Here is a 16,793-nt window from a genome sequence, read left to right as displayed (position 1 = left end):
GGTACCTATTTGCTGCTAGGTGAACAGGACAATAGGTGTAAGGAAACGTGTCGGAATTTCCACCCGCCGGGAATCGAACCCGGGCCCTCCGTGTGTGAAGCGGGAGCTTTAGCCACCAGACCACCGGGCCACCTAAGAGATAATTATATTTGGGTCTCGAGTTGTGTGTGTATATACAATGGTTTACTTTAATCACTCATTTAGGGATTAAAGTATTTTGGACTGGTGAACAGGTTTCATGCAGGCTTAATGAGCCCCATGTAGTCGACAGGTTGAATTAAAACCAATTAACTCACTCAAGAGGCAAGGATATGTACATCGAGAGATCTCTCTCTCTCTCTGTACATACATTGAGAGTTTACATACATAAAAAATATAATATTACTGTATAAGCTAACTGTACATCTATTATGATTAAGTTTATAGCTAAACTAGGCATTAACATACACTACGCACACTCCAGTTAAGATATATTATCCACAATGGGGGTCAAAGAAAGGTTAAGTAGCAAGAGTACACACATATATCTTTACTCGAGTAGCTAGTAAACTTACTCAGGTATACACAAATACAGTTATATAGATTATCATACATAGCAGCATATGTATAGAGAACCTGGGATAACCCAAAAAAGTCAGTCAGAGTGACTTATTTCTATTGGAGCTGAACTTTACAATTGTTACTTAGATGTCCTCACATCTTGTGAAAAGATTCTCATCTTACGAGTCAATTGAATTCAGGTTTATGTTGATAATGACAAAGTTCTGTTATTGTAATGTATTACAGTAACATACCAGTAACATATTACAGTAATACACCAGGGACATGTCTACGGAAAATAGAGCCTATGGGAAGCACTGAAATTTCGCCCATCTCCAAACATCTGACACCCATCTTTTACCTTTACCATAAAATTAGCTCAAAAATACAAATCAAATTCGTTAATCAATTAGCAAATTATGGCACTATATGAAAATTACAACTGCACCTTCCTTGCTTTCACTGATGCAAATTGGTCTATGATGTGTTCAAATTCATTTTTTTTTTAAGTTTCCTCTCTTTTTACACTCAGCAGAGCATGATCACAATCTGCCTTGACCCACGGAGGCTCTCAAATACGAAAGTATTAGTTTTAACTTGCTGAACGATCTCTCACAGCTGGCGATGGAAACTGCGATGGTTAGCGTTATTTGAAAAGCAATATGAAGTTTAGGAAAGTTGGGAAAGACGCTCTCCTCTCCACTCTGAACAATAAATTCGAGCTCTTCAGGTCTTGATATTTTCATGTTGCCCCAAGTTGATAGTAACATTCTGCAATCCCAAATTTCATATTGCTGCTGTTCATCAACATCAGAGCTGTACAATTCGCCCAAATTTTCGTTCGTCTTTACGTCGTCATTGTCGGCGCCGTAACACAGTCCCTCGACATCAAAAAGGAACCCAAACTTGGCGTCAGTGCCAGGCAAACGAGCGAACCTTTCATCCATTTCTCTGTGAAGACGGTAGAGTGTTTTCTTCAAGACTCTTTCCATTTCCTTCTTGGCTGTTAACCCAACGTTTCTCGAGTTCTCATCAGCCATTAGTTTCTTTCGCCTCTGAAGTCTTTCAGCTTCAGTATTCTATTCTTGACAGAGACCGTGACCTTCGAGTGACTCATTGTTGGTCAGTGAGGGCTTTCAAATCCAGGGTAGCATCGTGGAAGTTCATGCTAGGATCCTGCAGCTTCTTTTGAATGCAGTCAGTGTGATGAGTACTTTATTCCAAAATCCTAGCAAAATCAGAAAATCGTAACTCAACATTGTCTGTCATGTCCTAGAAAACTTGAAGTATCTCCTCAAGGTACTTGTTGATGGGCTTCACTACTTCTGTCCTTGCACTCCACCTGGTTTCGTACTCCGATTTAACAACTATAGGCACAGCGTTTTTTAGTTTTCCCAGCGCTTTGTTGAACGAGAGAAGGACACGTAGAGAGCTTTGATGGCTCCAAAAAACAAACTTGTAGCAGATGTAGGCGACTCAATGGAACGTGTGATGAATGGTTTGAAAAACCGACAAGTTGAAGATTGAGACACTTATGCAGCATATGGGAATCTTTATTCAGGAAACGTTTTGTTGGCCCTTCATAACCTCCAACAGCACTACACTTTGAGCTTAGCTAAAAGGTCGAGAAACGATCCCCAACAACAACAACACGGACTTTTGTGCCAGCCTTCGTCAAGTGTAAAAGTCTCGCTCTCGCCTGAACATCAGTGACAAATCTTTCCCGTTCTCTCTGGGTCACGCTTGTCTTCATCGTACTTTGTTCACTGGGCACGTTACAGAGCGCGCCTTTCATCTGCCTAATTTTAGTCAGCTCCATTTTTCCGCTCTACAGATAATTCTTTAACGGTTTTGGTGAAAAGCCGGTTACTGAACTCAGGTGAATATGTGGTCGTCCCGCTCTGGTGTGTCTTGGCGAGGTTGTTCCACCGGGTCTACTGGCAAACTTCTAGTTTTTATGTATATTTACAAAACGACCCCTGCTTCCGTTTCTTTCATGGTTCAGTTTTGGACACTATATCTTCTCTGTTTAATGTTTAATGCTCTATAAATATATTATTGTGCCTACTATATTTATAGAACATTAAACTCCAATATACCTCAGCAATAAAGAAGTGGAACAAACTGCCTGCACATGTCAAAGCCTGTCATAGCATAAGCCAGTTTAAGAAGAGAGCCAAAAGGTATCTAACGAATGTAGCTACAGAAAGGGAGGAGAGGGATTTCTTGTATAGCTAACATACATGTACCTATTAGTGTGATTTGATCCTCCACCAAACCTCGGTGACCCGTGGCAAAAGCTCTCATTTCACACGGTGAGGGGTTCGGGTTCGATTCCCGGTGAGGGTAGAAATATTGGGAGTGTTTCCTTACACCGGTTGTCTATGCTCATCCATCAGTAAAATGGGTGCCTGGGTGTTAGTCGACTGGTGTGGGTCGCATTCTGGGACAAGGACCAAATTTGCCCGAAATGCTCTGCTCTATATAGTAGTATGTCATTGATGTCAGCCTGACATCAATGACATACTACTCTACCGGTATACAGGCCCTGACATTGTCAGGGCCTGTATACCGGTAGCTCGGTGGCTCAAGCTCCCGCTTCACACACGGAGGGCCGGATTCGATTCCCGGCGGGTGGAAACATTTCGACGTGTTTCCTTACACCTGTTGTCCTGTTCACCTAGCAACAAATAGGTACCTGGGTGTTAGTCGACTGGTAAGTAAGTAAGTAAGTTTGTTCAGGTATACACAAATACAGTTACATAGAATTATCATACATAGCAGCATCCTGGGGGACAAGATTGAGGATCCCAATGGAAATAAGTTAGACAGTCCTAGATGACGCACTGACTTTCTTGGATTATTCTGGGTGGCTAACCCTCCGGGGTTAAAAATCCGAACGAAATCTATATGTATTTATTTGTCCAGCGGGAATCAGGGCTGGAGACTGTAAGCTGTCAGTAGCCCTTACAAACAAAACAACAAGAACAACAGCAGCGTAGTAATCCCAAGTTTTTATTTAGGTTTGTTACTTAACATACAGATAAATATAATTCATTTTTAACATTCCGTAATTAGTATTCATATTTGTGTATTAATATATAATGTGCAAGTCTTTACAGAGAGTATGTTAATATTAGCTAATATAAATGTACTCTCATGTGATCATGATGACTTGCTGACTATATACAATATCAATGACGTAAATTAGTTAGAAGGATAAGATAAAATTTTGTTCGTATTTTTAACCCAGGGAAGGGTTAGCCACCCAGGATAACCCAGGTCAGTACTCCATCGAGGACTGTCTGTCTTATTTCCATCGTGGTCCTATAATCTTGTCCCCCAGGATGCCACCCACACCAGTGAAAGACCCCAATGGAAATAAGGCACTTTGACTTTTTTTTTTTTTTGGGGGGGGGGCGGTTATCCTAGATAATCAATACATATGCTGCTATGTATGATAATTTATGTAATTGTATTTATGTGTATTTGTACCTGAATAAATTTACTTAACTTACACCCAAGCACCTACTTACTGCTAGGTGAACAGGGACATCAGGTGTAAGAAAACATGTCCAGTGTTTCCACCCGTGCCGAAAATTAAACCATGGACACCTCGTTGTGCGAGTTTAATGCATTGTCAACGTGTTGTTTGTGACATAATGATTGATGGGAGGAAGTCATATTGGGATTATTAACCTAGAGTGTTACTAACCTAGGATAACCCAACAAAGCCACCATCATGTTAATGCTGTACAATACTGACAAGTTGTTGAATATGAGACATCTGTAGCACTTGTCTATCTATTGCCAAAACTTTCAGCCTGCACAGCATTCTTCAGTCAAATACTACAGGAGAATACAACATTTGGGACAGTAGAGGTGGAGGGGTCATTTTGAGGTGATTAGTTCCCCAATCTTGATGGATGGTTGTCATCACCTAAGTCTGAAGTAGAGGCATGGTACCTGACCTTATGTACTGGAGCAGAAGTGAGGTATAGTAGCTGGAGACGACATTACAAGTGAGTGGGGCCCACTAGTGAAAATAGGTCATGCTAAACATTTGTTAACAGTAGAGTTGGTGATGGCACTCCCTGTACTGAGATACCCTGATGTTGTGTCATACAAGTTATACTTGTCAGACAGCATACTTGTCTGATATAGCATACTTGTCTGACATAGGATACTTGTTTGACAGAGCATACTTGTCTAGCACAGCATACTTATCTGCACTTTTGTTCAGGCAAAACTTTTTTAAGCAATGAAGATATCTAAGTGTTGCCAATAGATCTTATCCATCAAAGTCACTGGCATCACATTCTGGCTAATTTTACCTGAGCCCTTTCACCCTCTACCCCCCAGGACACCACTATACAACAGTTGACTAACACTCGGGCACCTATTTACTGTTAGGTGAAGAGGGGCAACAACTGTGAGAAGACATCCCAACAGTTTCCCTCATCCAGGAACCAAACCCTGGTCCTTCATATGTAAACTGAAATCACTACCAATTGATCTGCAAACACCTATAGACTACATGTGTTCCCATGAGACAAAGAATGTACGACTTACTAACAGAGTAAACCCTTCATATGACAGACATCAATATAACAGACTTCGATCTAACAAACTTAAAATTATGGGCAAAATTCATAGGGTAAATTGTACTTTTAAGTCTTTTAGTTTCACTGTTCATTGCAGTATATCTGTAAGTTGTGTATACAGTAGAGCACTATAGTTTTTTTTTTTTAACAATATTCTGATTTAATGGACACTCGGGCAATCCTCAACTGTTAGTCATTTATATTGAGGTTTTACTGCAAATCTTGGTTAAGGAATCATGTGATATCACATTTTTATACATGGTATATAATAAATATAGATACATACAATTTGTGATTATTCATGTATATAACTATGTACACCCCTCCTTCAGAGTGCAGGCACTGTACTTCCCATCTCCAGGACTCGAGTCCAGCCTACCGGTTCCCCTAAATCCCTTCATAAGTGTTACCTTGCTCACACTCCAACAGCACGTCTCCATTCACTCCTATCTAACACACTCACACATGTTTGCTGGAAGGCCAGGCCCCTCGCACATGAAACTACCTTTAACCCCCTCCCTCCAACCCTTCCTAGGCCAACCCCTACCCTGCCTTCCCTCCACTACAGATTTATACACTCTCGAAGTCATTCTATTCTGTTCCAGCCTCTCTACATGTCCGAACTACCTCAACAACCCCTCCTCAGCCCACTGGATAATACTTTTGGTAACTCCGCACCTCCTCCTAATTTCCAAACTACGGGTTCTCTACATTATATTCACACCACACATTGCCCTTAGACAAGACATCTCCACTGCCTCCAGCCTTCTCCTTGTTGCAACATTCACCACCCATGCTTCACACGCATATAAGAGTGTTGGTGTAACTATACTCTCATACATTCCCCTCTTTGCGTCCTGTTGTGATAGAAACACAGGCCTTATCTCTAGGCTTTATTGAACATAGAATCTTCATAGTACTTCTGCAACAACAAAATATAATGACTAGTACATCTAATAATGGCTTCTACAGGGATGGTGATGTCTTGCATATGTCAAGAGAAAAGTTATAACTACAGGCCACATATTTAAACTCACCATGTAATCTGCATCGCTTATAAATGGATAAAGTAGGAGAGAATCACACACCATGTGTTGGTGCCCATGACACACACCAAACTGTTGTTGTTGTTAAGGGCCCCTAGAGGTGGTGCAGTATTATCCTGCTGCTGCTCCCCACAGGACCAGTATCACTACACTTCCATAGCTAATATTCTTTGTTTCCACAGACTCGTCATTGCACCACTCACTTTTTTCCCCTCGTCAATTCTATGATTCACCTCATCTTTCATAGTTCATCTGCTGACATGTCCACTCCCAAATGTCTGAATACATTCACCTCCTCCATGCTCTCTCCCTTCAATCTGATATCCATTCTTTCATTGCCTAAATTTTTTGTTATCCTCATCACCTTACTCTTTCCTATACGTATTCACTTTTAATTTCCTTCTTTTACATACCCTACCAAACTCGTCCACCATCCTCTCCAACTTCTCTTCTTCTTTTTGATATGCTCAGGTAATAATGAAAGACAATCTATAACAATTATGAAGCATATGTACGGTAATTTCAGTACAGTGGTACCTTGACTTACGAGTTTAATTCATTCCGTGACCGAGCTTGTAACTCAGTTTGCTCGTACTGTATATCAAATCAATTTTCCTCATTGAAATTAATTGAAATGCTGTTAATCCATTCCAGCCCCCAAAAAACCACCCCAATTTTTGGTTACGGGTTTTTAAATAAGAAAATGTATTTATATACAAGAAATATTGTATACTTCACCCACCACCTTCACTACTCCACCTACCACCATCTCTACTACACCCACCACCATCTCTACTACACCCACCACCATCTCTACTACACCCACCACCCTCACTACTCCACCCACCACTATCAGTACTCCACCCACCACCTTCACTACACCTACCACCATTTCTACTACACCAGCCACCCTCACTACTCAACCCACCACCATATCTACTCCACCCACCATTATCACTACTCCATCCACCACCATTATCACTACTCCATCCACCACCATCACTACTACACCCACCACCATGATGACTCCACCCACCACTATCACTACTCCATCCATTACCATCACTACTCCACCCACCACTATCAGTGCTCCATCCACCACTATCACTCTTCCACTCACCACTATCACTCTTCCACTCACCACTGTCAGTACTCCACCCACCACCATCACTACTCTACCCACCACTATTACTACTACACCAACCACCATCACTATTCCATCAACCACCATGACTACTCCCCCTGCCACTATCAGTACTCCACCCACCTTAATGTTTCTGGAAAAACTCTTGAGTGTTGAAATGAAGGTTACCTCTTCCCCGGATTTATACGAGAACCACACAAGGGACGAGGTGCCTCACTACAATCTGGGATTAGTGTTGGAGTATTATTCTTCCAGTTATATACACCACCAACTAGTGGTGGAGTATCTGAAGCTCGCTCGTGGCTTGGATTTTGGCTCGCAACTCAAAGCAAAAAATCGATTGAGCAACAGCTCGTAACTCGGAAAACTCGTAAGTTGGGGCACTCATAAGTCAAGATACCACTGTATAGTGTTAAATAATTCTAACTCATTAAACTGAGAAACAGATTGTTTGTGTACCTCTTTGTGTATGTTGGTTGATGATCTGTCAGAAATTTTAGAGGTAACAAAAGTCCAATCCAAAATGTGTGTTCAGTATTTAAAGTGAGTCTCTGCATATTTTGCCTTGCAAATCACAAGAAAAATCAATAATATTACAGTAGTTGTAATATATATCACTAAAAAAGTCAGTAATATTTCAGTAATTGTAAAACAAATCACAAGAAAAGTCAGTACATGTACTGTAATATTATAAAAACTAATCAAATCACACAAAGTCAGTACGTAGTAAAAATCACGTCAGTACAGTAATATTAAAGTGCAGTAACTATAAAATAGAAACTGATACAATCATAACAACATTTGATAAAAATCATAGACAAAACTATTGTAATAATGTGGGTACAGCTACTGTAATAGTTCCTTGATGCTTGTGAGAAACTCTTGATCTAAGGAAGTGGAGCTGTGCTCCCCTTCCTAAGATTGAACCTGAATGCCTCTCATTCTCCTAGGTGCTGCTTGACCCCTGTGGGTTTCACACTCCCCATGGATGTAATAATAATATAATAATAATATAAGGCAGATTTCATAAATTCATGTATTGTATAACAAAGTTTGGATGCCAGTTTCACATTGCTCATTGGTCACATGTAGTGTAGCATTAATAGTGCAGCATTATTAATGCTGCACATATAAATACCCACTGGTTTATTGTAAGTATACCTGAATTGCAATATAAAACTCTGGTCTTTTCCCATGTATGATATAAAAATAGATAATGCAAAACTCTGTAATGCCATAGAAAACAAACTACTTTAGTCAATAATAGTTAACTATAAGATATATGGTATACATATATGATATGGTGTTACACTTATGGTATCTTGTTTTTTAGGTGTAACACAGCTGTGCACACTTCAGACAGTAAATAGAGATCAAGAGAAGTCAGATGTCTCCCAGAAACATATTGCTTCTCTCCAACTCCACCATCCATGGTAGCGGTTACTTGGAGTGGGCAGCACAGTATATTAAGGAGTTTTTGATCAGGTAGTAGTTTATCCATGGTCTGCAGTATTGATTTCCAGTTTCATAGTAAGTTCTTCAGTTATGGTCACATTGTGACCAGCATTATTCAGCAATTTCCAAATTTCAAAACTTGTGAATTTGTTTATTGTTTACATAACTTACAAGAGAATAAAAAAAAAAAATTGTCAGCAACTGTAGTGGCTAACTAATTGCAATATTCTCATTATGTACTGTAGTACAGTATATACATTTGATGGAAGACAGTCTGGCCATCATCTGGAGACAATCTTGCTGGTACTGCAGTGAATGTAGTTTTCAACAAGATGATTAATAACACTCATCAATAATATCTAATCTACCAGTACCACCAAAAATATTTGTAAAAATGATTCATAAGCAGCTGTACGCATAGGTAACCAAATATAATATGAAGATTGAGACACTTATGCAACATATGGGAATCTTTATTAAGGAAACGTTTCACCACACAGTGGCTTCACCAGTCCAATACAAAGCAGAAAGGTGGGGGATTAAGGAGAGGAGGAGTTTGAGGTAATCAGTCCCTCAGTCAGGAATCGATGTAATCAGTCCATCACTCTTGTAGAAAGTACAGCATATGACCGGAGAAGTGGCTTATACATACCGTAGTCAGGTGAGTCAAAGCAGGAGGAGGAGTATTGAAGAATTCCTTGTATCAAGATCCCATGATGTTGCAGTGTCTAACAGGTTTGATAAATGGTTTTCAGAACCATTTATCACATCTGACTAAAACTCATATCGCGAGTTTTGGTCATAATTTGAAATGTGCGTATTAGCAGAACGCCATAAAGCAAAATGCCATAAAGTGGGGCCCTGCTGTATTATATTACAGTGTTAGCTTTAGTTTTTTCTTATCAATTCATATCAAAAGACTATAATTGTGGAATAGCTTACCAGGCTTATTAAATAATTTTAATATATTTAGTAAATCCTAACACCTCCTTATTACCTTATTACTGCATTATTATTCTCTTGAAGTTAAGTTTCATTCTAACATTAAATATTAACCCCATTCACTGTCAGTCACGTAGTTCTATGTCAGTGGGATCACTGTCACAGATGTAGATCTATGCATGATTCATAGCACTCAAATATGCTGTGAGCAGCAAATTTTGTTCTAGACGTGAGAGAATAGGTCTGTGTGGTAAGTGTGCACAACATAAAAAAAAATCTGGCCTCAATCAGTTCATGATGAGAGCAGCTGACCTCTGATCTAGTGCTTGGCTTAAAACAGTAACTTTGGCATAATTTCCTGGAAGATATAGTATTGAATTGGAGAAGATTTTAGTCAGTTTCAGATCAGACGAAAAGGAGTCTGAAAGAGGCTTCAAAATGGCAGAAATGTCAGTTTTGGACAATTTTTCTGAAAAAGGGTCTGGGAAGGGGGTTGCTATCTTCCACAGTCCGTTTAATGGGTTTTTACTAGGTCTGCTTCAATTATTTGGATGGCTTAAACCTTGACCAAGTATTTTTGGTTATGGTTTGTTAGTTGAGAAATAGGGGAAACACGTTTATATTTTGTGCAATGATGGATTCACAATGGAGGACAAGTGTTTATAGAATATGTTTGGGAATGTGAGTAATGAGCAGAGGGAAGGTTACTTTAGTGGCTGGAATGTCTAAGGTGTTTATTTTTATATTGCAGTTTGTTGAAAATACGTATTGTGAATTTGGCTAAATTACCAACATCTCATAAAATGCATTAATAGGGGAGAAGGGGTGTCCGCTTTAGTGAAAAATCTGTTAAATTGAAAGCTTCAATTAAGCAGATGTAGTCTGTTTAACCAATTGACTACTTAGTTTGTTGCATTGAATGACTCCTGAATGCATTAAGAATAAGCTCGAGTGCAATGTAGTAGTATTACATGTAAATGTACCTGAAAGGAAAATAAGTTAAAATTACAACACCGTACAAAACAGTAGAGACAAGCATAGTAATTTTTCTTATCTTTTCTGGTGGATAGATGATCTTACAGATGTACAATTTAGTACAGTATACAAATAACCTGCACATTGGAAAATGAAAGTTATGACAACATTTTGGTCTGACTTGAACTATTGAACAGTGGGCCAAATTAGACCGAAATGTTGTCATGCATTTCATTCTCCTGTGCAGGTTATTTGTGTATTGTTCCAGTCACAGTATTGAGCCTTTTTTTTTCAGTATAGTACAGTAATCCCATGTGGGTGAGGGGTGACCCAGAATAACTTATTCTGAGGCAGAAGACCTGTAAAGTTCCAGTAGTAACATTGCAAATGGTGTGGGAGACAGACAGGTAGATCATACCATTTATGCAATGCTGCTTCAACCCTTGTATTTTGAGCCATTTTCATATGTTTTAAGGAATAACTGAAGACCCTTTTAGGCTAGCATTTACACTATACGTACTTCATAGCATATTGTATAAGCCTTACCTTGCTTCTAAGAATGTCACACTGTTTTGGTACACCATACTCCCCACACACCTGGGCCACTTAAGCACCAGCCTCCAGCTTTCCTCTATTGCACCAATAATAGTCTTAGAATTTTTTCTCGCCCAATTGTTACATTTTCCTGTGTTCATGTGCGCCTGCAGTCTCTTAGATTATTCACCATGCAGATCCCAAGTACCATATGGCTGCTTTGTCTACATTTGATAAAGTTCTTTTGTCAACATGAAAATCTCACCAGTTTGTGTTCAGAGTGGTTACCTTGGTTAATGTGAATAGTTGAACCTATGTTGTATTTCTTTGGGAACTTAACAACACTCTCAACACCCATGATTTTAGTGGCTCAACTCACTTTTATGTCCTCTTACCAGATTAACAGACTGTTAAATGCTCGTGCTTTATATAAAAATTACAGTGTAAACTGTTTATAAAGAATATTAGTGTGAATACAGGAAACACAGGATATAAACAAAATAGTTGTAAGAAAGAAAGTTTGATTAACAGAACAGTGGAAGAGCGCAAATACATGTACATTTGGTTTATTAATTATTATATACAAGCTAGACTAGTTGAGGGTGAAGCCTTATACATTTAAAACATAAAAACTACAACAGGTTGATTGCCTCAGAAGACTAATGAGCTGAACAAGAAATCTACACTATACTTCTACTGTTTTTTTTGCTGTGTTCTACCCCATCCTTCCTGTTAATTGTTTATAAATCATGTTTACCAGTTTTGTGAGTGAAGAAACATTGGTGTTACAGAGATTCTTACTTTGCAGTTACAGTAGGGCCCCGCTTTATGGCATTTTGCTATTATGGACATTTCAAATTATGACCAAAACTCGATATATGGCTCCCCCCACCTGTCTTTCTAATATGGTTACTGCGCCCCAACCGGTTTGTTTACATTCTCCGTGAGAGCTCCTCTCTATTATGTCTGGAAACTTTCTGATAATTAAATTTATGTGTACCTGTCCCTAAATATGCTTACACACTGTGCTGGCATGCAGGTACGCATTAAAATCACTAAGAGTCTCTTTACTCTTGAAGATGCCATATTAATAATAATAATAATCTCTTGCACCCATTAAATGTCATATATTATGTTACTATAGACATTTCCATTAATCCACCTATGATATTTTTTCCAAATTATATAAGAAAAATGTTACATAACACATAAACATGATACATACACCCACAGTATAAAAATTTATATAAATATAAGGTGTTTACCAAGTGGTTTGTAGGATTGTTGGTAGAATTACATTTTCTCTAGTCCAACACCAGTTGCTGGGGGATAACTGTAGAAAAATATTCCTTTCATATGCCTTCACTCTATCTATAGCTATTCATGACCCTTGTGGATTTAGCCCTTCTTTTTTATTATGATTATGATAATAATAATAATAATAATAATATCATCATTCACTCTAAAAATGGTGTGTTGCATGAGAATGGGAGTGTTGCTGTTTATTTATTATTCTGTACTAACTTGTACACAATGTAAGAGTATACTGTATTTGTATTGTGATTTAATTATTATTATAATAAAAAAAATATTGTGAGGTAAAAGTTTCACAAAGTCTCACAGACGTACATGAATTAACTAAAATTGGACACATATTAATACGTGTTTATTTTGCCTGACCGAGTGCTCATTCACCACCCGTTCGGTTTGTGTTTTTACAGTGTCTGAACTCCATGTATCTCGCTCTCTCTCATTTACTCTTTAGATAAATTGGTTTGCTCTTGTTCACGATGTGGTCTAAGCTTAGTTGTGATAAAAAGAGGAGTCGTAAGTGTCTTACTTTAAGTGCCAAGTTAGAAATGATTAAACTTAGTGAACAAGGTATGACAGTGGCTGAGATAGCACGTAAGCTTGGTTTGGCTCGTCAAACAGTTAGTACAGTTGTGAACAATAAGGAGAAAGTGTTGCAGGAAATTAAAAGTGCTACACCAGTGACCATTAAAGTTTTAAGAAAATGTGATAACTGTATTGCTGATATGGAAAAACTTTTAATGATGTGGATTGATGATCAGACTAGCCTTTAAGCTGAGCCATTATCCAGTCCAAGGCCCCTAAGTCTCTTCAATTCTGTGAAGGCTGAAAGAGGTGAGGAAGATGCTGAAGATAAATTCGCAGCTAGCAGAGGCTGGTTTAACCCTTTCAGGGTTTCCGACATACTAGTAAGTGTTATGCACCAGGGTTATTGACGTTCTAGTACGCGTAAATTCTAGCGTCTTCAAATCTAGCGAGAGAAAGCTGGTAGGCCTACATATGAAAGAATGGGTCTATGTGGTCACTGTGCACATTATAAAAAAAGTCCTGCAGCACAAAGTGCGTAATGAGAAAAAAAGAAACTTCGACCGCATTTTTGGTTTAAAACAGCGACTTTGCATTGTATTTTCATACTGTATTTATGGTTGTATTCTAGTTTTCCTTGTCTCATTTTATAGAATGGAAGACATATTACAGAAATTGAGATGATTTTGATTGGTTTCACAATGAAAAGTACCTTGCAGTTGAGCTCTAAGTAGCAGAAATGTTAGATTTTTGCCAAAGTTCGATAGTAAACAAATCATGCCATGCGTCCAATACACATCAACTGGTGAGTCTAATATTCTTTCACAAGTGCGCTGATATTATTTATACCATTTCTACACTAATGCAGTAATCTGCATAACGGTAAATCTTCTATTTTTTTGTGAGAATAAAAATTCAAACTGAAAAGGAAAAGAAATGTAAGAGAGGCCTGGGGACATGACTAATGAACAGAGGAAATATTATTTTAGTGCCAGAAATGTCTTTCTTGTTTATTCTGGACCCTATTTGGAAATTGGTATCTTTTGAAATTTGTGAGAGATTGGCAAAATCGCCAAATTCTGACCACTTTATTGGATAGTTGAAATTGGTAAATGGGTGGTTTCTTGTACTCATTCGATAGAAAAATGGAGTTCTAGCAAAATAGTTACGATTTTTGTTGACTAGTACACTGAAATTGACTGAAAATAAGGCTCAAAGTGGGTGAAATTGCCGATGCATGAACGTCGTCGAGACTGCTAACTTCATGAGAGCATAATTCTGTAAGTTTTCAATCAAATTTCATACTTTTGGTGTCATTATGATCAAGAAAAGATTCTCTATCATTTCATAAGAAAAAAAAAAAAAATTTCCGAAAAATATTCAACCCTGAGAACAAGTTTAGGAGAGAGCCTCTCGACCCTGAAAGCGTTAATAGATTTAAGGAGAGAAGTCAACTTAACAACCTCAGAGTGCAGGGTGAAGCTGCAAGTGCCAACAATTTAGCTGCAGAAAATTATCCATGTGAGCTAGCCGAGATAGTAGAATGTGGTGGGTATACCAAGCAACAGTTTTTTTAATGTGGATGAAACTGCATTATTTTGGAAGATGCCATCTAGGACATTTATTGCTAAGGAAGAGAAGTCAGTGCCTGGCTTCAAAGCTGTAAAAGACAGGCTAACACTTTTGCTAGAAGCTTCTGCAGCTGGTGATTGCAAGTTAAAACCTATGATGATTTATCACTCAGAGAATCCTAGGGCCCTAAAGAACTATGCAAAAGGTAGCCTCCCTGTTTATTATAAATCCAGTTTGAAAGCTTGGATGACTGCTGATCTTTTCATAAATTGGTTCACGGGCTATTTTAAGCCTACAGTTGAGGCTTACTGCAAGGAAAAGAAAATTCCTTTTAATGTTTTACTTGTTTTAGACAATGCCCTGCCCAGCCTACAGCTCTAAATGGTATGTACAAGGAGATAAATGTTGCTTTTATACCTGCAAACACACTTCACTACTGCAGCCGATGGACCAAGGTGTAATTGCAACCTTCAGATCTTACTACCTAAGAAGAACTTTCATTAATGCTGTAACTTTCCTAGACAATGGTAAAATGCCTGGGCCTAAACAAAATAAATTAAAAACCTTTTGGAAAGGCTTCACAATTTTGGATGGTATTAAAAATATTAGAGATGCATGGAATGAAGTTAAAGTAACTACAGTCACAGGTGTTTGGAAGAAGCTAATTCCTGAATTTGTGGACGATTTTGAAGGCTTTGAGAATCCAATGGATGAAGTGACTGTAAATGTTGTGGACATGGCAAGGGAATTAGAATTGGAAGTCGAGCCTGAGGATGTATAAGAATGGCTTCTCTCTCATGATGAGGCTCTGACAGACCAAGATCTGATTGAAGAACAAAGAAAGAAATTTCATGAAGAGGAGATCCATCCTGATGATAGTCCTGTTGCCATTAAAGAAATGAAATCCCAGGATTTGGAAGAAGCTATCAGCCATATAGAAATAGCAATGGCAATTTTTGAGAAGATTGATCCAAATTTCAAATGAAGTTCCACAGTGAATGCATCCCTTTCCCATGATGTTACATGCTGTAAAGAAATTTTAAGGGAAAGGAAAAAAAATCCATGAGGCAAAGTTCAATGCTTTCCTACTTTAAGAAAGTATCATGGCAACCTTCAACATCAGCAGCTAGCATCAACAAGAACATCAACAAGAACACACACTCCAAGAGCTTCACACAAGTCTCCAAAATGAATAAAATTAGTTGAATCAGAAGATGATGGTGTGCCATCTCATAATTTGATTCAATAAATACACTGCCACTCACCTCTCACACATATTATTATTTTAGGGTAAGTAATAAGTGCACTGTTCATATATTTTACTTTTTATTGTGTTTTTTAATGTCTAGTTCTACTGCTAACTTAATATATGTTAGTGTAAACTTGTTATCTAGCATTTATGTGCATTTATAAGTGGAAAAGAAAAAGGGTGTTCCACTTTACGGCAGCTTCCCTTTTACAGTTGTAGCCTGGAACTTAACCTGCCGTATAGAAAGGCCTCGGTGACGTAATTCTACCTTACATGACCTATGCCTGTAGTGGCCTGGTTTCATTGTTTAGTTTCTCATGTTTTTCAAAGTTTCCTTTAATTGTGGCATATACTCTACTACCTCTTTGTGTATACTATCTGAAAAATTTGTTTCTCGCATCCTTTTGCAATTTTTTTGTATTTCTTAAAGGCTATAAAATATCATCTTATTTTTATTTTCTCATCATTTCATAATCCTGTGTGTGGTCATTATGTATGTTCTTTTCCTCATATTTGGCAACATAAAGCTGCCAAATGATTTTCATACCTTGTGGTAATATGACTAATTTACAAACACTCAAAACCTCATACACCGGTAAGAATTATGTTGTATTGTGCATTGTCTGGGTTGTAAATTCATTATATTTTTGTTATTTTCATGATTTTAAAGAACTGATTCCCTCAGGAGTTAATTACTGTATTTATATTAGAGTAAGTCTTAAATTGGTTATCTAACAGAAAAATCTATTTCTCTTACTTTTAGCATAGTGTTGACTACCATCACTCCTTGAATGCTTCAGAATTTGGAAATGCAAATAATGCCCTCAGGAAAATGAGAGCCAAGTCAAGTCTTGATGTTTTGGTATCTGCAGTAGAGTGATATGCCAGGCAAGAAA

General features: G+C 38.1%; 1 protein-coding gene across 5 annotated transcripts in view; it reads left to right on the top strand.

Annotated features, from left to right (window-relative positions):
* Positions 1–3,467: 3,467 nt before the first annotated feature.
* LOC128699224 (alpha-aspartyl dipeptidase) overlaps positions 3,468–16,793 on the top strand; it is a 75,002-nt gene continuing 61,676 nt past the window's right edge. Inside the window, exons 1-2 of one of the 5 annotated variants that reach the window (XM_070085762.1) lie at positions 3,468–3,563; positions 8,668–8,819. In XM_070085762.1, coding sequence (XP_069941863.1) covers positions 8,722–8,819 — 98 coding nt within the window. In that variant the 5' untranslated portion in view covers positions 3,468–3,563; positions 8,668–8,721. The other 4 variants (XM_070085763.1, XM_070085766.1, XM_070085765.1 and 1 more) reach the window with 4 other exon arrangements.

This window comes from Cherax quadricarinatus, chromosome 17, assembly GCF_038502225.1.
Source record: "Cherax quadricarinatus isolate ZL_2023a chromosome 17, ASM3850222v1, whole genome shotgun sequence".
NCBI classification, from domain to species: domain Eukaryota; kingdom Metazoa; phylum Arthropoda; class Malacostraca; order Decapoda; family Parastacidae; genus Cherax; species Cherax quadricarinatus.
Note: the sequence above shows the minus strand (reverse complement) of the source record. Positions and strands in the feature narration are given on the sequence as shown.